Source organism: Amphiura filiformis, chromosome 1 (genome assembly GCF_039555335.1).
Source record: "Amphiura filiformis chromosome 1, Afil_fr2py, whole genome shotgun sequence".
Lineage (NCBI taxonomy): Eukaryota > Metazoa > Echinodermata > Ophiuroidea > Amphilepidida > Amphiuridae > Amphiura > Amphiura filiformis.
This window is the reverse complement of record NC_092628.1, coordinates 100,674,489-100,695,785: the sequence shown is the minus strand read 5'-3', so window position 1 is coordinate 100,695,785 and position 21,297 is coordinate 100,674,489. Positions and strand designations below refer to the sequence as shown.

The following is a 21,297-nucleotide window of genomic DNA, read 5'->3' as shown; positions in this document are numbered from 1 at the left end:
CAATAATTATAATATCTGGTCCTGAATGTCTTCAGATAATACAAATAAATCATATATAAATGGTATTGAACCAATGTGGTATTTGTTTAACTGCGAATAATTTATGTGTTTCCTCGAAAATTCTCATGCATCAAAAATGAACCTTAGAAAAATGCACTTCGTGCTAAAGCTATACAGGGTGTGTCGGAAAGATTGGTAACGGAGCTATACTTTGATCAGCTCGTAATCGGCGGGAATTGTTAGGTTTTTACCACTACGCCGAAAAGTTGACCCATGCTAAGAGTGATATAGTTGACCTGTCTGGTATTTATTGTGTGTGTTAAGGGAGGTGTAATGAGCGTGAACCTGGTTTGGATGCAGAGGGAGTGTGCCTGTAACAGACACAGCCACCAGAAAAGGACCAGCTCAGATCGCGCGCCAAATAAGTTTGCCGTCCAGAAATTTCATTTTTTTCTCAGCCTTGCAAAAAATAGGCAGAGGTGGGAATCGAACCCGGGACCTCGGTGTTGTAAAACCTACTGCGTTACCACTGAGCCAACTGACATTCAGCTATGAGAAGTTTGATAGTAATCCTTGATATTGCTGAATAGAATAAATCAATACTGATAGGTCTATTTATCTAATGTACGATGTTATTCAAATTGGCCTATAAACTAGGAATATAATGTGAAATGACTATCAATCGATCAATCAATCAAGTTGTCAAGTTATCAACAATCAATAATAAACCGACGTAGGCCTATCATGGAATATTACTAACTAGGCCTACTAACTAATATACCAAATAAATAAAATAAATAAATAAGTCAGTAAATAAATAAATAGGCATAGGCCTAAATAAATAAATAAATACATAATGCAGAATGCAGTTAGTATTTTAGTTGCAAAATTCCAAACATTCTATTCACACATTCTATTATAATTTTCTGCTATACACGCAAAGGACCTGTGCCTTTAATATGTCCGCGCCTAATCAATCATGAGTCTTTCACCATGCTCACACACCATGTTAAACTATTGTATCCCTGCAAGTATTATCTACTGACCAAGTCCTAACACCTCAATGAAATGGATGCTATAACGTACCCAATCAAGCGAACATATCAAGGTCATATCAGGGCGTTATACAAAGAATGGTCAAAGGTCAACGTTTCCAAAGAAGTATAGTAATAGATGTAGACACAAGCTTTCGTGCGGGAAACATAAACACATAGTCGTCAGTCGTGTGGTTTTTATGAGATTTGATACGGCGCTGAAGTCTATTGGCTGTCCCAAAATCAGTACCAGACCCGGTTTCCAGACGGCAATGTGTGTGTTGTTACAAGGAACGCAAACTCATTTGATCAATGAGTGAACCACATAGAGGACCCGGGATAGAGGAATACGACATCTATCGTGAGCCAATCTGCATTCTGTTGCCTGCAAAAGCCGACGATCAGGTAAAAATTCTAAAAGCAGCGTGACTAGATATTTGCGTTAATTTCATGATACGTGTAAAACGCATTGAAAACGCCAAATTGCAGTCATAAAATATATTAGTAAATCACCCAATCGAATGTTAACGTAGGTATGTGGAAAAGAACTGCAATAACAATAACAAACTATGTGCCCAAAGAGTTGTCTTTGGCATGTCGCTTTTTTGAAATATAACCAAAAATATCAAATTTGGGAAAAACGCCCCAAAATTTAAAACAAACACGAACCTTCCAAAATAAATATATATTAGCACTCGGTGGCCCAGTCACTACCTGCCGCTGTGATTTGGGGTAACTCATTGCTTCCCCTCTCCAGATACCGGAACTTTAAGGTCGCTCATACCCCAGCCCTTAATTAAAGTGGACAAAGTATAGACGAATCCAACGAGCCAAGTCATGGTCAGGGTTTGGTCGGCCATCTTTGGGTCCCCGCAACACCAAAAAGCTGCTTAAAAATCGATGTTAGATTCTTTTGTGTTGTAAACTGTCATCATTCTTTTGTCTACGTGTAACACGGGTGATAGAATGCAGTTTAAAATAGCCTCCAAGGCCGCATTATTTCACATTTTAGGTGAGATTGAGCCGACGGGGACCCACCTTTGGCAGCCATTGAGGTACAGGAATGCGTGAAATTGGATTCGTCTATAGGATTTGCATTAATAATTTGTGATACTTCTGGCGGCATGTCACAAGACAGTTCTCGAAATTAAATACATGTATGATTTTAATCCGCATTGTTATAAGGCCCGCCGATTACGAGCTGATAAAACTATAGTTTGGTTCCTTTGCTTAATAAATTTCCATATTGAAACTCAGAAACATAAAGTACGGGGTTTTACCAATCATATTTGTTTAATGTGGATATTATTTTTGCAAGTATAACAAAGGAACCAAGCTAGCCCCGATACCAATCTTTCAGAAACACCCTGTATTTAAACCATATTTTCTGATTCCTTGAAAAGATATTTGGTGCACTTATCATGCTTGTTACTACTTAATATTTTAGAAGTTTTGTAGCTTTTGATTAGAGTCCTCGAAGTCACCCAGAAAGCGCTAGCTCATAGACCCTCACAGACATGCAGACCCCTGTGACAAGAATGTCGGAGCATTTGGCAAGCCTAGGGTACATTGTAGCACTAGTTACCATGGTTACTGTAACATATAAAGTCAGTTATCTAAAAACTGGCAGTTTAGTTAGATTGGAAGAAAAGGCTGGTGCACCTTCGAAAATCAACTTCTAATCGATGTCTCTAGATCAGAAACAATGCGAAGAAAACGATAAGCTATGTTTAAAAAAATGTCCTTAGGGGTCAACAGGGGTCCAATATATTACTACGGGGTTCAAATTTCAAAATTGCTCAGATTTTATCCAAATCCATGTCGAAGTATTCCTCTGGTCATAACGATTCCGAAAAAGTATAGTTTGACCTATCTGCGACATACCTTTCTTGTGTTATAAGCAAAAAGATCAATTGAGTGGTTTCAGATTTTTTGGACCACATTGGGGTCAAAAACTAAAAGTGCTCCGATTTCAATGAGTTGTTTAACATGCACGTAACACCCATACTACATGTGTACAAATATATAATAAAAATTCCTTTAAAAAAGGAATGTGGCGCCCAATGTGAACTTGGACGTGATATGGTGAATTCCATGGTGTGTAGATTTGGTATTATAATGATTTTTCTAGGGAAGAGTAGAAGATGATCAAATGTAAGAGAAATGTGTTTGATTGGGGAAGGTGTTCTGACAATCCAAATATAAACTTAGTCCACCTCAAATGACCTGTAACAATTTGTGATTGACATTACTTAATTCACCTCGGATGACTTTGATCTGACATTCAACATTTTCGCGCTTACACCAATCATATCCATAACTATTTAACTCTTACAACTTCCTGTCAACTCTCTAATTTAAAACTCTAAATTTCTGTCTGTTTGCCTTTTTTGTCTTGTGCCATTTAGTACACTACAGTTTGTTACAATTATTACGATAAGCAAACATTGCTGAGTAGATAACAGGATTTAGTTATTTATTTAATCCAATCATGAAGGTAGTAGCTAGTACTACCTCCATGATTTTGGTCTTGGCCTTGGTCTTCAGTGTTTTAAAATACAACAATGTAGAACATGTATAATTAATATGCCGTGTTGCTTGCATACAGTTTGCCGCCCAATTGTGCCACCATATTGCAACTTTGGCAATAACCGCTATATAGATTCTATGGTAATTAGCAAACAAAAGCCATCAGTTTAAGGCCTCGTTAATTGATCTTATCACTATGGACCACAATCCCAATGGCATAGTCCAATAACCTCAATTACATAATCATAGTGCAAAATTTGACCTCAAGTTGCATAGTATGAGTTTGTGTACAAAGGATGAATGTACAAATGTATTAGGGTTTAAGAACTGTTCCCATGATAGATGAGCATGTTGTGGATCCTAGTGTATGGTCAAATGTCACCGTCTATCGGGTTCTAAGGCACGTAAACTGGTTGAACGCTTACAAAGGTCAGGATTTATTTGGTGTTTTTATAAATCCTAATTTTGTATTTTAAACAAAGAATATACGCTCACCATTTTATCCCGTGCATATCAGAAAACAATAATAAAATGAAATCCAAGCAAATTGTGGTTTTATTTCTGAGCTGGGCATAATTTTAGCAAAACAATTGCGAAGTCAATCTAGCAAGACTGAAATTAGAAGCAATTCACAAAGTCATGCATATATATTGTGGCGCCTCCGTAGAGGGCGCCACAAAAACTATAAATTCCATTACCAGACTGTATTACAATGGATGGTAGTTGGTTTACATCCGTTTCCCATGTTTCCAGTGATTATGGACAAATATGACACATCAAAATTATGGTCATTTCATGAAGATAATGTCGCATTATGAAGACGTAGGCTTCTCAATAATCATCACAGCTAATGGGTACCAATCATTTTGATACAACTTGTACACTACTAATAGTGATAGACCATGGGACAAGGCTTGCTAAGTGCTTCAGAAAGTAGTTTTCGTTCTCCCTTTCTGGGTAGAGGATGGTTTATACATGAAAATATAGCTATTATATCACTGATCAATAATATAACATTTCCCACTTTCAAGAGTTGCACGTTACTGTGTAATTTAGGAGTTATTTGGGGTTAAAAATTTGTTTTTCGTGATTTTTTTCCATTTTTGCCCAAAAATGTCAAATATTAAAAAATAGCTGTAACTTTCAAAATAAATTGAGTAGAAATTTCATTTCTATTGTAGATGTTACATATTACATGGATGTCTAACACTGGTGAATAAAAATGTCACAGCACAACTCTAAAATATAAAAAAAATGGCAAAAACCATATTTTTGTTCTATTTCGGCCATTTTTGAGCTAAAATGTAATTTTTTGCATGGGGAAAAAATAAATATAAATTTTATTGATTTAAAAATGTGTCATTATGTCAACCTAGTTATTCTGAACAAAAAGTTAATGATGGTGAATGTCTGTGACCTATAGTTTTTGATCTATGGCCCTTTCAAATTCATATATGGACTAAAATAGCATGTTTTTGTTCAATATTTCCAATATTACGCCAAAAATGGTCCTTTATGGCCATTTTAACCAACTTGTTAGTTTTTGGAAAGTGGGAACTTCACTTAATAATATGAACATGTAATTGTACTTTAATATTAAGCTATTTCAAGATCCACTAGTATGCCCACTACCGTGGTAGCAGCAATTTTCTCTACTTTCAATGCAGTAAAACGATGACTAAAATGATTTTGCTGCATTGAAAGTAGTAAAATTGACGATATAATTGCTTCTGCCATGGAAACCGAGCTACCAGTGGATCTACAACTAGCTTAAAATGAAAGTACTATAATATATCCATAATATATGTGAAGTTCCCACTTTCCAAACACTAAAAATTTTGTTAAAATTAAAAAAAAGTACCATTTTCAGCCTAATATTGGAAAAATTGACAAAAACATGCTATAGTCCATATGTGAATTTGAAAGGGCCATAGATCAAAAACTATAGGTCACAGACATTCACCATCATTAACTTTTTTGTTCAGAATAACTAGGTTGATATAATGACATATTTTTTAAATCAAGAAAATATATATTTATTTTTTTTCCATGCAAAAATTACATTTTTAGGTCAAAAATGGCCAAAATAGCACAAAAATATGTTTTTTGCCATTTTTTTATAATTTAGAGTTGTGCTATGACATTTTTATTCCCCAGTGTTGGAAATCCATATGACATGTAACATCTACAATAGAAATGAAATTTCTACTCAATTTATTTTTAAAGTTACAGCTATTTTAATATTTGACATTTTTGGGCAAAAAAGGAAAAAAATCACGAAAAACACATTTTTAACCCCAAATAACTCCTAAATGAGTAAAATAAAACGTGGGAACTTTTTGGATATTAATTCAGACATAGATTTATTCTTGATTTGTTATGTTTGTATGTTCTGCCTAAGAGTGGACTACGGAAGTGAAAGATAAATGCCCATGTCCCATAGTCTATGAATAAAGAGCGTATTTGTATTGAGAAATTACTGTGGCACATGCCACACTTACAGCTCATAATACGGGTTGCATATAATATATTTAGCAGCATCGGCTAAAGCCAAGACGATAAGTGTTTTTCCATTATTCCATTATATGTTTATTTTTGGAAACTTTATTTCATACCTTTTTGGCAATATACTATTTTTAGCAAAAACAACAAAATTCATTTGCCCATACAAATAATTCAAATTAGTCACTATTTTTTTCGAGAAATCGAGCTTATTTGATATGTATGTTCTTTGTTTGTTGTTTTTTTTAATATAAAATACAAGCAAAGAAAATCCAGATTTATAAACCCCAACTGCACGTTTTTGACGGTGAGGTAAAGCTAACAATAGTAAGCTTTCCTACCTGGAGTTGGACTGTCGAACTCGAAGTGACCCTGTTATGGAGCCGAGGTGACTCTATAAATGGAGTCTGGGTTACTCTATAGAAGCAGTGTCCTGCCACTGAGTGACTCCATGTTGGGAGTCAAATGATGACTCCTGTGTAGACTCATCAACGGCGACTCTTTAGCGGAGTCAACAAATTATGACTCTTCAAGGGAATCAGATGATTCTCAATATGGAGTCATTTTAGACATAGAGTCGCCATGGTCGCAGAGTGGCTGCACTCTACTTTTAGAGTTACTCCGGTTTGGCTTTCAGTGTAACAAGTGTGTGTATTGGACTATTACAGTTGAAATGTGTACACCTATCCACAGATCCTGATCCATCACATAATAGACGAGTTTTACGTATGACCTAACCAAAAATGGAAAGAAAAACTGTTTTTGCTTGCTAGTGACTCTAAACACCCTCCTGAACAACATATCCAAAAAGGACAAAAGAGGCAAAGGGGAAAAATGTTAATTTGCATATTTCCAAAATGACCGCAAATGCAGGCCTCAAATTTCAATATTGGGGGAATATGGATAAAAAAAAATTATCTAATTGTATTCCTCTCATTACTAGGATTCGGAAAAAGTATAGTTTGACATATCTCCGATGTATAGTTCTTGAGTTACAGGTATAAAGGTCAAATGTCAAATGTTGGTCTCCATGATTATATACATGGGTAAAAAAATATTAAAAAATGCTCCGATTTTGCTCAAAGTAGTCTCAAATTGTTCCGCTTGGAACAACATTTTAAACAAAGAATAGTGAAAACATGGGTTTTCCATTTTTGTCTAGGTGCGCCCATTTTGGTACTTAAATTGACTCGTCTATAACACTTACATTCAATATATATCGAGGTTAAATTAATCGTGCGCAGTGGTGCGAATCTTGGAATAGAGTGTGTCCTTCTTAGTCGTTAATTCGTACGCACTAACTTAAATTTAGGCCTATACCGTGAGCTAAAAATAGAAACAGTACCAACTGACCAGAAGGGAAACTTTGGATATATCTAAAAGATTCAAGACGTGTGCACAACCAAGAAAAATAAACATGATCTGTATGTGTCCTATGCCAGGCAGAATAAATTATGGAAACTTTGTCTATCTCTCACTGACTGCGCGTTAGTTTCACAATTTTCAAATGAAAGACAATGATATGCTTACTTGACACTTCCACTAGATCCTCATGAAAAACTTAACCTCGATTGACTTGATCTGTTAAAAACATTTCTTGTGTTTACTGCTATACTCAAAAACATTTATTAATAAAATAGACACAAAGGACAACGTAATAATATATTTTTCCATTGATAAAAAATATTTAATATACATGTGTACAAACCTAATTCACAAATACAAAATGCTTTATTTTACGAATGAAAGATTTAGACGTGTTGGGAATAGACATTAAAGGTAGATTTATAACTGGTCAACAACACTCACCTTTTGAATATTCCAAAGAATATTTCAAAGAAACCATTCTCCGTCATCAACGGTGTAATGCTGTTGGTAGACTGACTGATGATTCTCCAGTGTTTATAGATGTTGACAATGTCCTTTTTGTCCTTTGTGATGGTGTCTCAAGGGACCAGCGCCACCCTAAATAATTTTTCTAGAATATATGATTCTCTTCTAGAAACACCGTCACAACGTACAAAAAGGACATTGTCAACATCTAGAAACACTGGAAATCATGAGTCGGTCTAAAAACAGCATTACACCGCTGATGACGGAGAATGGTTTCTCTGAAATATTCGGTTCATAAAGTGAGTGTTGTTGACCAGTTTTAAATCTACTTTTGATGCTTTATTTTAACAACACGGTTTGCATTTCTTTAGGAGCACAATCTAGATGCATGTTGTGCCAGTTCGGACCACTCAGGACTCCTCCACGTATCCCTTTTCTGGGTAGTCTGGCGTCATGCCTTTTGAGTTCGCTGATTGAGAACCCATTTATTAATATGAGTTATATGTACAAAGCTTTTTATACGGTCCTTAGATAGTCCCAAAAACATTCCAAAAATTAAAAAGTGGACTCCAATTCCAAATTTTGTTTTTATGTTAAAAATCATACACAAAATATTCCTCTGAGATCCATGACATATGTAATGGCTAAGCAAAAAGTATGAAAGATCAAAATTTTGGTCCCGATTATGTATTCGTTTTTGACACGGATACGCCACTTTATCATCATGATCATTCACAATACAATAAAGGCGGAAGTAAAAATATTCTACAAGTTATACCCGAAGTGGTAATGACCCAAAGCAATGATTTAAATAAAGCTATACATGTATATAAGTAACAATAATTTGTATGTTTTGTGTCCTTAATGATTTTTTTCTGTTGATTTGTACACCATTAAAAAGCTAAAGGTAGTTTTACCAAGCGTTGGGTCGACTATGAAAATAATAGGTCTACCTCAAAAACACATTTGTATTAATTTGAATAAAATGGTTTTACACCACATCCCAACGTTGGATAAATGTTACCCAGAATTTTAACCGTGCAACATGTGCAAGTCATTTTCATTGCGAATATGAACTTTTTTCATAAAGAAGAGAATACCTATTCCCCATTTATAAAATAATAAAATGATTGCATTTTTACAAGTCAACGCGATTAAAAGATAAGCCTAATATTTACCATTAAAACTATGAAAATAATTCCGTACCATTAAAATTTAAAATGTCAAATAGCAAAATAATTGTCAAACTTTTTCAAACAGGAGGGCGGAGACGAGAAACAACATTTAAATTTTGCCTCAGGCATAAATATCTAATTTGTTCTGAAATGTATGAAAATGCAAAATTAAAGCTTCAGTGAACATAAAAAGATATCGAATTATTGTGTATGTGGACTATACATGAAAATATGTTCTGATATGTAGCACAGCAATAAAAAATATATATAGTTCTGTAAGAACTATGAATTAAGGGATCTGGAATGAGCGTTTTGAGCGTTTCGACAGTATTTTTTGTGGGACATGAGAGCACATCAGACATATCGAATTGCATTCTGAATACGAAGAATGTCTTTCTGATATCAAATAATTTTCATTTTTGAAATTCACGATATAATACAAATTTTATGACAAATTATTAAAATTTGATATTTTTCACATTTTTGATACCTATATAACAGTCCTCGAAGTAAATTTTATAAATCTAATGATATATTCTTAAAGTGTATGTAGCTGGGAGGAAAAGCCGACGATCAATTGAAAATTTTGACCTTTCATATTGAAGATATGGATTTTTTCCCCAAAGACCTTATTTTTTTTTTTTTGGTGTTTTGGGGAAAAATCCATATCTTCAATACGAAAGGTCAAAATATTCAATTGATCGTCGGCTTTTCATCCCACCTACATACACTTTTAAGTATAAATCATCAGATTTATAAAGTTTGCTTCGAGTGCTGTTAAATATCAAAATGTAAATTTTAATCATTTGCCATAAAATGTGTATTACATTGCGAATTTCAAAAATCAAAATTATTTGATATCAGAAGGACATTCTTCGTATTCAGAATGCAATTCGATATGTCTGATGTGCTCTAATGTCCCACAATAAATATTGTCCAAACGTTAATACCCCACCCCTTAAATAGGCCTTCAAAATGCATGATTATCTGTTCTTATATTTCACGAATTTCTTAGTTAATTGTCTATTTATCTATTTACGTTATAGATTTATGAGTTGGGTTTGTTTTATGTCCTTTTCACAAAATCATAATCTCTTGGTTTTCATTAACCATTCTGGTCGTTTTCCTAGCCGAGTGAGAATTGCTCATTGCTCTATACTGTACACTCCGATGAACCCATTGTTATTATCGAGTAGGATTTTTACAATCTAATGTGTCAACTGTTTTCGTATAAATGTCTAATAATAACACACATTTGACAAAATTACGTATTTTTTACTGACTTGTTTATGTTCTGTGTGAGCATTTTCAAAGCTTTTGTGTAAAAACATCAAATTTGACAAATGCATTTCGATCCACGCATTTAAGGGATGAGTCTATAGGAATAACGACCAAACAAAGAAATTCTTGTTTAAGCCGTAATATTGTAGTCTTTCAACCCTTTCACAACTTCAGCTGTGTAACTTACAAAAATTCCCGCTAAAAAGTGGTTCTTTTAATTTTAGAAAATACATTAATAATCGCATTGGACTTTTCGTACTGATCGTACTATAAGTGACCACCAGCCTATAATGTTCTAATCACACTATAGACTGGGATTACATGTGACGTCATTGCCAGGCAATTGGTCTCTATTGTTCCTTGTCCGGAAATATGCCCACGCAGTCAGGGACCGTGCTTTTAAAACTCCCGCCAGATCACAATAAGGCCATTGAACTGCGTAGTAGCCATACGTACTCATTGAAGTATAACGGTAGCACGTTCCCTTACCGACTCATTATTAATGTGTGGAAAGGGGTCAGGGACGGCATTCTGATCATTCTAATCCTTTCTTTTGAGGTCAATAGATAAAAGAAAGGCCTTGAACACAGGTGCCGAGTTGTAGATAATATTTAATCATCAAAGCTGATGGCATAAGAAATTTCGAGGAGGCAGCGCTTATTATTTCTTGTAAACACAATCTAATGTGGTACTCACTACATGTAGAAGGCCGGGCGGGTCTGCAAATTAGTGCATGAAGCTAGTAAAGATATAGCTTTATGTTCAGTTTAATCAATTAAAATACTATGGCTGGATATCAAAAAATCGCGAGGCATTAAGTATTAATTTTTATATTATTATGACAAAACCCAGTCCCTTCTCAATTGAATAGGCTCCGAGATTAGACTTTCCTTTCCAAAAATAAATTATATGGCCTAGAGGACATGATATAGGCCTAATCTAAACCCATATTCGGTATCCAGAAACCTTCACAGTCTGAGCGGCGCTTGCACTCGCATCGCATTAAAAGTTCGCTAAGTTGAGGCCTGCTTCAATTGCCAACCTTTATCGAGGGGCGAGTTTGAGGTTTCATAGTCATCTATTACCTATACCATTTTTCACCCCGATGTGGCAGTGATGTCAACGCGTTGTGAGCAGCTGTTTCGCTCGCGCATCTATGTGGTGTCTTTAAGCGCGTGCGTACCCCGGTATGTACACCAGCGCCATCGAACTCCAGCGAGTGATGCTGCGCCTAATAAAATTCGTTTCATATCTCTTTCCCGCCATGAGTGTCGCAAAATACATCATCTCCCCGGGGAGTACAGAGTTATGTTCATTGCATTCTGGAAAACGGACATTTCGGCTGGTGCCTTCATCACAAAAAAGGAATCCCCGATCATCACGATAATGGCGCGCGATCACGGACACCCGGCAAGCGGCAGAGCGTTTCAACCAATGACAAGTCTTGATTGTGTCCGTTTGTCTGCAATGCGCGTGCGCCACGCCGCTCATTGCAACCGGCATGGTAGTATGAAACCAGCACAGAGGAGTAAGATATCTTACTCCTCTGTGGAAACCAGCTTTATACTGACGTGACCCCGGATGTGACGTCACTGTCACATCAGGGTGAAATGTAGTCTCGGTACCAGCCGGTTTGTGCTCCTCCGTCACCGTTAGTGACGGAGGAGCACAACCCGGCTGGTACCAAGACTAGGTGAAATGGTATTGAACAACGCAAACCAGCCAAATTTGTCATAAGTTTGAATAGCCATTAGAACAACCGTGAATATAGTGTCAGAAAGTCTTACACATCTTAGTATAACCTTGTCGTTTAGTGTGATACTGAATGCAGCGCCATATTTGGAATATATTCGTACACGGTGTGGGCAAATAGTTGCTCAAATGTAGGCTAAGTAGGCCTAAATCATGAAAATCGCTTAATCGGAATAATACTAACAAGTAACGGACACGGAGACAGCACTACGTTTGAAGTTTGAGGTAAGTAAAGCTTTTCCTTGTTATAAAAAACAAGGAAAAGGCAGTCATTTTTATCACAACGCGATATTTAAAAAAGTACATTTTAAGAGGGCCTACGCTGGTTCTTTTGATTCTAGTGTAAAATCTGTTCATCACATGTAGTCCGATTTGGTATCTATGGTCTCATCAAAGTCTTGAGAACTCTTTTTGATGTTATGTTGGTTAACAAAAACGATACTGTTAAAAATAGCGGTATTTATGCAAGCGACGTATCTATTTTGTAAAATGCATTGAAAATGGTCGGCTAAAGAGGGCATAAATTAAAATCGCGAAGAGTAATAGCAACAATAACTATCTCCATTCCAAGCGGAAACGCTTTTCAAAAACATACCACCTTTTTCGGGCAATCGCTGAAACCGAAATATGAAATTCCAGGCCATCTGTAAAAAAGTGCATGAGCAGAAATGACCATGAACTTGGGTCACCGAAACAAGTGTTTATATTGGTGTCAGGCCTATCATAGTGATACAACAATTAGCCCCCAATAATGGCTTTCATTTGAACCGTTATTTGTTAAACTGCGATTTTTACTTTTTGAGAAATCAATTAATGTATCAAAAAACTTTTCGAAAGTCGATTTAAAATGGCATAACCCGTTAAGCGAACTGAATTGTACGAAAAAATAATATGTATCTCACTTTTGACGCTAATCGTAGCTTGATATATTTTTATTGGGTTGTCATTTTATCGAGTTGCTTAAGGGGGTACTACACCCCTATGATAAATTTGTAACTATTTTTGCATTTTTCTCAAAAAACAATAACACACTGGTAACAAAAGTTATGTATATTATTGGGGCAAGGAATCCAATTACTACACTGAAATTTCAGTGACTCAAGACAAGCGGTTCAGTATATATGATAGAAAATGAGGTAGGGCTTACATTCTAGCGGTACCTCTTTTCTTATCATAAATAACGAACCACGTGTCGTGGGTCACTGAAATTCCAGTGTAATAATTGGACTCATTGCCCTTATAATATACATAACTTTTGTTACCACTGTGTTATTAGTTTTTGAGAAAATGCAAAAATAGACACAAGTTTATCGAGGGGTGTAGTACCCCCTTAATGTTATTTATAAATTGATATATATTGATATCGTCTGCAATTCTGCAACGTTATTATTTCATCCTAACCATATATTCCTACGTCCATTATTATTACTACCGTAAAACCTCGTCTACAAGCATATAGAGTACTTTTGATGAAAGCTAATTAATCAAGACGCCACCCATCGACAAAATTATAATATTATGGAGTTTGAGCAAATTAATTACCGATACAAACATATACAATTAAATACTCTTGTAAGACCAATCTATTTTATTGGCATATTTACGGCTGTCTCGTATTAATTAAGCTTTCATCAAAAACACTCTATATGCTTGTAGACGAGGTTTTACGGTATCCCCAAATAATTAGTACGATTCTTGATACAAATAGTAAGCAATTTTTGTATAAGGAAATAAAGCTGGTCAAAATCCAATGGCCATACCTCATTGCACAAATTAACAAATGACTGGAGTATCACTTGCTCAAATATATATAACTCAGGTGATGTGCAATAATTATGAGCCACGGGGAGGGGTAAAATGAGGATGGGGAATATTTGTTGGCAAGCCAAAAGGGGAAAGCAATTTTTGACAAGTCTGAAGGGAAAAGTGATTTTTTGCACACATTCATGGGGCACCTTTTAAATAATTTAACGCTTGAAAGGCACTTAATAAAATAGTATGGAAACGCTATAAATATGCACATTTTACAGTTCGCTATGCTCGCATTATATATCAAGACATAAGGTTTGCAAATCTCAACATTTTTGGCATGTGCAAAGGGGGTGGGGAAATATTTTGGCAAGCCGAGAAGGGAGAAAGCAATTCAAGTTTTGGCAGACTGAGAGGGAACGAACAATGTTTGGCACGCAGTTTGGAACCCCTTGGTCATAATTATTGCATAGCCCCTTTAGACGCATACCAATACTAGTACTCGATTTTAGGTTAAACATGAAAAATGTATCAAATTTAATCATAGTATAGATGCTAGTTACGCATTCAAATTTAGAAAGCATAAAAATATATAAGGATAGAAAACATGGTAGAGGTCCCCGGATCTAACGAAATTGTACTTGCATTAAATCTTATGTTTACAATAAAACAATTGAAATCGTGTGTCTAAGTTAATTGATCACATATAATTTTGTCAAAAATTGACATATTCTCGAAAGTGCACCTATATTAAAAAATACTTCGGATTTTCTGCATACGTTTACAATAATTTTATAATAATTATACTTGATTTACCCGTGGGAAATCAAGGACATCTTAAATTAGAAAATAAACATTATTAATTAATAAGTTTTTATAATATAATTGCTGGGTTTTTTTATATAGATCTTAAACAATATGTCCATTATTACGCAATCATTCACTTAAAGTGTTCAGATACATTAGCAATATTATTATTAATGCACAAAGTTCGTCATGCAATACAAAATAACTAATAAAGACAATTGCATAAATATAAAAACAAACTGGAAATAATTATGATAAGTGCATTTGTGGAAAGGTCAAATGATAAAAGTATACACATTATTAGGATCGTGCAATAATTGGGAAGGTCAAATTGGTTTACAAGAATATTTTGGTAAGTCAAAAGGGGAGAAGTAAGTTTTGGCAGGTTGATAGAGTGCTAATCGATTTTAGCACTCATGGAACAGCTTTTCAGGAATCCCGGGTCAGGAATATGCTCTAAAACATGTAAAAAGGCTCAGAAAACCAATACGGAAATGTTCAAATATGCCAAATTTCCTGCTCCATTACTTAGGTTTTATAATTGGGTTCCCAAAAATTGGCATGTGCTAAGGGATGGGAGGCACGCCTTTCCGAAATTACCTCCCCTCACGGGGCTCAAAATGATTGCACAGCACCGTAATGGTTTGGATACATTTCACACAGCCTTGTATGACATAAAACTAAAATGTATATGAAATGCTCTATTTGTTTAATTATTAACAAAAGTTTGGCAATTTGCACAAACATTTCGTAACCATGGTAACAACCTGACATCAAACAGCAATATTTCCCTGTGTAAAAAGATTTAAAACAAATGATACAACCTGAGGTTTCATGCTCCCTATACCATGCTATAATATATATAACCATAACACCATATGCACATAAAGTGACAATTTTCTATCGAAGGTTAATCAGAATCAGAATAAGGAATTAAGGCACTCCGTAACGAGTCTCCATCGTCGTGTCATTGGCCTCATATGCCTCAAATTTTCAAAGGACGTTCAAAAACTTCACGATGATTGTCAAAAAATATCACCTGGATGTCTGTAAATGTATAAATTTGGGACCAAATCATTCCTTCTTATCATCACCACCGTCTTTAGCATCCTCCTTAGAGTCTTTTTGCTCCTCTTTCTTTGATGGTTCTTTCTTCTTCTCCTGAGTGTCTTCATCGTCGTCGTCACTGCTATCCTGGTTTGTCCATAGTATAAGGTTGTCCCTCATAGACTGCAATATCATGGTCGTATCATCGTAGCTACCGTCTTTTTCCTGAAGATCATTCATGGCGCCTTCGAAAGACTCTTTCGCAACTTGACAAGCCCGTTGCTGCTGGTTTAGAATCTCATAGAGAAACACGCTAAAATTGAGAGTGAGTCCGAGTCTAGTTGGATCAGTTGTTTTCAACTCAAGTTTAGCAATCTCCTCGGCTGCTTCATAAGCTTTCTGCGCGTTTTCCGTGATGTCTTTTTTACCGTCTGCTGATGTGTATATCTCCGCTTGATATCGGTAGCAATCGCCTTTCATCTTTAGGTAGAACACTTTGTATTCCGCGGCAGTTGCTTTGGGGTAAAGGCGATTATCAACCAAATCGAGAACTTCTGCACAGAATTTGATAAGTTCATTTTCAATAGTTTTTCGGTATTCGCCGGTAAGCTTCACCAAATCTTCTTTGCTTTCACCTTTATATCGTTGTTCTAGTCCGTAGGTGACGCGCCAGGATGCACGACGTGCACCTATTACATTTTTGTAGGCAACGGACAATAAGCTTCTTTCCTCAATGGACAACCCTTCGTCACTTTCCATAGCAATAATATCCTTCATATGACCAACCATATCTTCATATCTGCCCATTTCCTCGGCCAATTTGGCCATAAACACCTTATCCTTACGTTCCGCCGCCATTTTGAACCAAATCCCACTTTTCTAGTAAGCGTATGTTCCAATGTTCAAAAGCCGTTTTTCCCCAAGCGGAAATTTTATACTATATCATTGCAGTCGATTTACGCATAACAATACATGGATCTGACCTTACGCTATGCCTTCAGCAGGTCACAGTAAAACGAAGCACGTGAACCATAAAGAACGCCTTTTATTATTGAACTTGCACGCCACACAGGTATAATAATACCATACACATAATGATCTTGACACAAGAAAAACCCATACTATATAGTTATTTTGGGCAAATTGATTTCAATGCGCAGGCATTGAGTTTCACTAAGCATTATTATTAATACACTCAACTGCTTGCAACTTATTTGCTATCTACTGTAGATAGCTAGCACATGGTGTACTAGCTGCTAGGTGATTATTAGCTATGTTCATGAATTGAAAGATTCATTTGCAAATATTTCAAAAAATATTACTGGTCTTACTCATTTATCTAGGTATTCTTATATTTCATTTGTACGGTGTTGGCTATCGATTGTTATGACTCCCACGATTATTATAAAACATTTGTATGTGCAACGCGCTATCACAAGTAATTTTACGACACGTTGTACATGCGCTTGAAGCACTTTCCTAGAGTGCCATTTTTAAATACATGTCACTTTCGTTGGATAAATGTTGATTTTAATCTTTTAGTCTTGGTGATCGTTTATAGGCCAATCCCAGAAAAATTATATTAAGAGTGTAGAACATATTGCTTATTATTATTATTATTATTATTATTATTTATTATTAGGCGCTATTATTTTTATTGTTATTAGTATCATTATTATTAAGAATTATTATTATTATTATTATTATTATTATTATTATTATTATTATTATTTTTATTATTATTATTTATTATTATTTTTATTGTTATTAGTATCATTATTATTATTAATTATTAAGAATTATTAAGAATTATTATTATTATTATTATTATTATTATTATTATTGTTGTTGTTGTTGTTGTTGTTGTTTTTGTTGTTGTTGTTGTTGTTGTTGTTGTTGTTATCATCATATTGTTTATGTTTTAAACGTATTTACGCATCGATTAGGCATATGGGAAGTGTTTAATATAAGTATTTAACACAGTCCAGGGCTATAATGTTTTAGTCCCTTTTTATCGCCCATTACATATTTGTGCCCATCGTCCCATTTTGCTGATTAACAGTACTAATGAAATACAAATACACGGTATTTTTATTATGTAGTGCACATTTTCATTTAATAGCTATATATATATTGACAAAATACACCACAAAACATATTTTGCAAGAACCCAGCAAACACAAAACGTTTTTAAAACGTTTTAAACAGGTTATATTTTGGGTTTTGGTAAAAACGTTTTAATAACATTTAATATCGGGTAATGTAAAATTCTGACAAAATACTTTACAATGCACAAAATGCCTGCTACAAAGCTCTGCAGCTCGACTTTATAGTGCATGGAGGATCGGGCCCAAATAGCCAATTTGCGACCGTCATGCTCCGCCACCCCCTCCCCCACCACCGGGCTGCTGCGCCACTGAGCCTTTGATTATCCATTCTACACCCATGGAATTTAATTTAGAAAATAAATTCCGACATAAACATGATATATATTCCAAAATTGTAGCAGCTGAGATGATTAAGACAGAAAAGAAATAATCCGAGCTAAATAAAATCATACAGTTTTAAATAAATATCTCAGAGGCTCTTGACCGTCTTAAAGGAATCGAACCTGACACCAGGCCTGCCTGACAGCAATATTCTACAATACGGATACACGTAAATGCACGTAAATTGAACTTATACACTACACATGATGTATAAATATAAACATCTCAAAAAAAGTAACTAATCCACCTTAAATAATGGCAATTTTTCACAAAATGGGCTATTGTATTACAAATCTGTAAAATGCGTTGGAAGCAGAATTTATTTCTGCACATTTTGATACCTCCTTTGATACGATAGCCCTGAAAACAATAAAACGCCGGTCAATTTAATGTAGTGAGATCCAGATTTGAAAGTTGCACTTACCACGCTGCTTACAACAATACAAAAACACTCAGATATCATTACACAGATTTCCTTCCATTATACTGAATACAAATCAATATAATTTACTGCAACTTTCAAATCCTGGGTCACATTGATTTAAATGTACGCTGTGACGTCAATATTTAGTCAATTGCTACAAATGAGGTGTCAAAATGTGCAAAAATAAATTCTGCTTCCAACGCATTTTCCAGATTTGTAATACAATCGCCCGTTTTTGAATAATGGCCATTATTTAAGGGGGGTTAGTTTTGAGATGTTTATTGGGCTATTCCAGAAAATAGGTGCACACCCCCTATAGAGGAGTAAATTTTCAATCAAAGAAATGTCCGGATTTCCAAGTTTGCTTTCTGAAAACGACTGGATTTCCAGTTGCCAATGTTACTGGAAAAACTTGGAAATCCAATCAAATGAAGAGAAAATAACGGAAATGTTGAAAATGAGCTCTCAAATTGAGGATTTCTGATTTTAAACTATTTTTCTGCCGGATTTTTTTGCCTTTGGGCACTTTAAAAGTCTGGATTTCCAACAGTCATGAGTGGACAAAAAGTCCGGATATCCGAACTCCTCTATAGGGGGTGTGCATCTATTTTCTGGAATAGCCCATTATGCCTACCATACTGACACATATGCAGATAAAATGCGCGTACACGTACGGAGACCATTCTGTACGTGCTTATCACACGCTTATAATTAATTTCAGTTCACATACGAGCATCAGGTGCTAACTTTTTTGCTATGCATATCAATAAACTCATTATAATAATATAGCACCAATGTGCATTTTGCCACCTTTAAAAAAAAACCCAGGACTAGAAGTATAGTTTCCCAGTAGAAGTATCTTAATATTGCACTGTAGACTTATTGCACAGTGGGCTAAATGATGTCAGCCAGGAACATGATTACTGCTTAAATATATAGGTGACTTTACCCCCTCGATTAGGGGTTTTGGTACCACCCGGGCATGCCGGGGGAGGAGCACATCTGCACTGCTACCAGAAGTACACAACAATGCATGCAATTGAACAAACCTGCTTTTCCACTAACTCCTATTGACCGACCTATTTTGCTGCGTTACTGGTAATGAAACATTCTAGAAAGTGCAAACTATTCGTGAATTTGAATTTATGAAAACAAACATTTTAACATATCTCTTTCGTCAAAATCAGTGATATAGTAACTCAAAAATAGTTCATCCTCGATAGGTCAAACTATACATTTTCTGAATCCATATGATTAGAAGAATACATTTTATGGTAACACAACTTTAATAATTTAACCCTGTTTAAAATTTGATACCCTCTTCCCGCCAAAAACTTTTACGTTTCAATTGCTATCATGCATTTTTGAGTACCCATGATACCTGTAATGGTAGCAGCGCACCCCCACCACCACCGTACATACCCAACCTATCTGGTTCACCCGGGGGGAGGGGCACTCATATGTTAATGTGGTACAGGTGTGCGCGGCGGTCAAGGATCTTGGTAGTATCCGGACACCCACATTTGAAGATCATGCTCCAGTTCTTTAGCCTCAAACTCTGATAATAGCTCTTTAGCCATGTTAGCTCAAATTTAGAAACATTTGGAATTTATTAAGATCCCTATTCAATATAGATTATAAACGAATTACGAATATGCTGAAATTTCAATTTAGAAGCAACTATTTTGCCCAAAGATTAGTTCTCATGGTCCAACGTTCACACCCCTACCTAACTTTAAGTTGAATGCCCCACTTCGAGTCTCACCCCTATAATAAGGTTTCAAGAAATATAATAACATTTGAAACTTGTTGTTGTTGTTTCTGCTGTTGTTAACTGTTTCTTTTGTCTGAATTGAATGCCCCCTTCGAGTCTCACCCCTATAATAAGGTTTCAAGAAATATATTAACATTTGAAAGTTGTTGTTGTTGTTGCTGCTGTTGTTAACTGTTTCTTTTGTCTGAAATATTTCATCAAAGCATACCAACAAACAATAAAGAAACCTGAAACCATTCAATGAAATAGGTATCTTATAAGGTATCACACTCTACCATGAAATGTTTTTAATTTTACTGTTTTTATGTCGCACATTAATCATAATGTTTAAAACTATTATTGATTTTTAAGGCTTCATCAGTGCGCAGCTAACAATTATAGGAAAACATGAACCCGATTTCTGGACTCATTAACGAAGTTCGGATGCATTGCGACCCGTTCACTAAGTCTTCATCAGAATGTGCAGAGACTTGATTGACGTGCCTGTAATCAACATGTTCAAGGTTAAGGTTATTGATTATTTTAAACTGTTGTGATTTGGTAGTTCACAGCATCTTACGAATGGTAGTAAGCATTGGCAAAAACTGCATTGCTCAATTCATAGCGAGCGTGTAGAAGAATTAAAATATCACAGATATACTTTTATATGTGCTGCGGTTCTTGAGTTACGTTGTAAAGAGGGCTGAAACAACAACACTTTTGTAATACGTACATCACTCATTAACAACAATAAATTAAGCAAGTTTGCAAAGTATACGATTTGTAGAACTAACTTTTGCAAAACATCAAGGTGTTAATTTTCAATAATATATTGAAAAAAAAAAAAAAAATCGATTTTTAGGTTGCTTCGCCCAACAATACCTCGTCTACCCTTAAATCCCATGCATGATCAAAACACCAA

The 21,297-nt window shown here is 35.3% G+C and overlaps 1 protein-coding gene across 1 annotated transcript; it reads right to left on the bottom strand.

Moving 5' to 3' along the window:
* Positions 1-15,736: 15,736 nt before the first annotated feature.
* Positions 15,737-16,567, bottom strand: LOC140164995 (uncharacterized). Its single transcript, XM_072188404.1, has one exon. It carries the CDS (start codon positions 16,565-16,567, stop codon positions 15,737-15,739), a length of 831 nt encoding a protein of 276 aa, XP_072044505.1.
* Positions 16,568-21,297: the final 4,730 nt, after the last annotated feature.

Bases quoted from the DNA above. Each gene is read 5' to 3' on its own strand.
- LOC140164995 (XM_072188404.1), bottom strand. From the start codon at position 16,567: ATGGCGGCGGAACGTAAGGATAAGGTGTTTATGGCCAAATTGGCCGAG.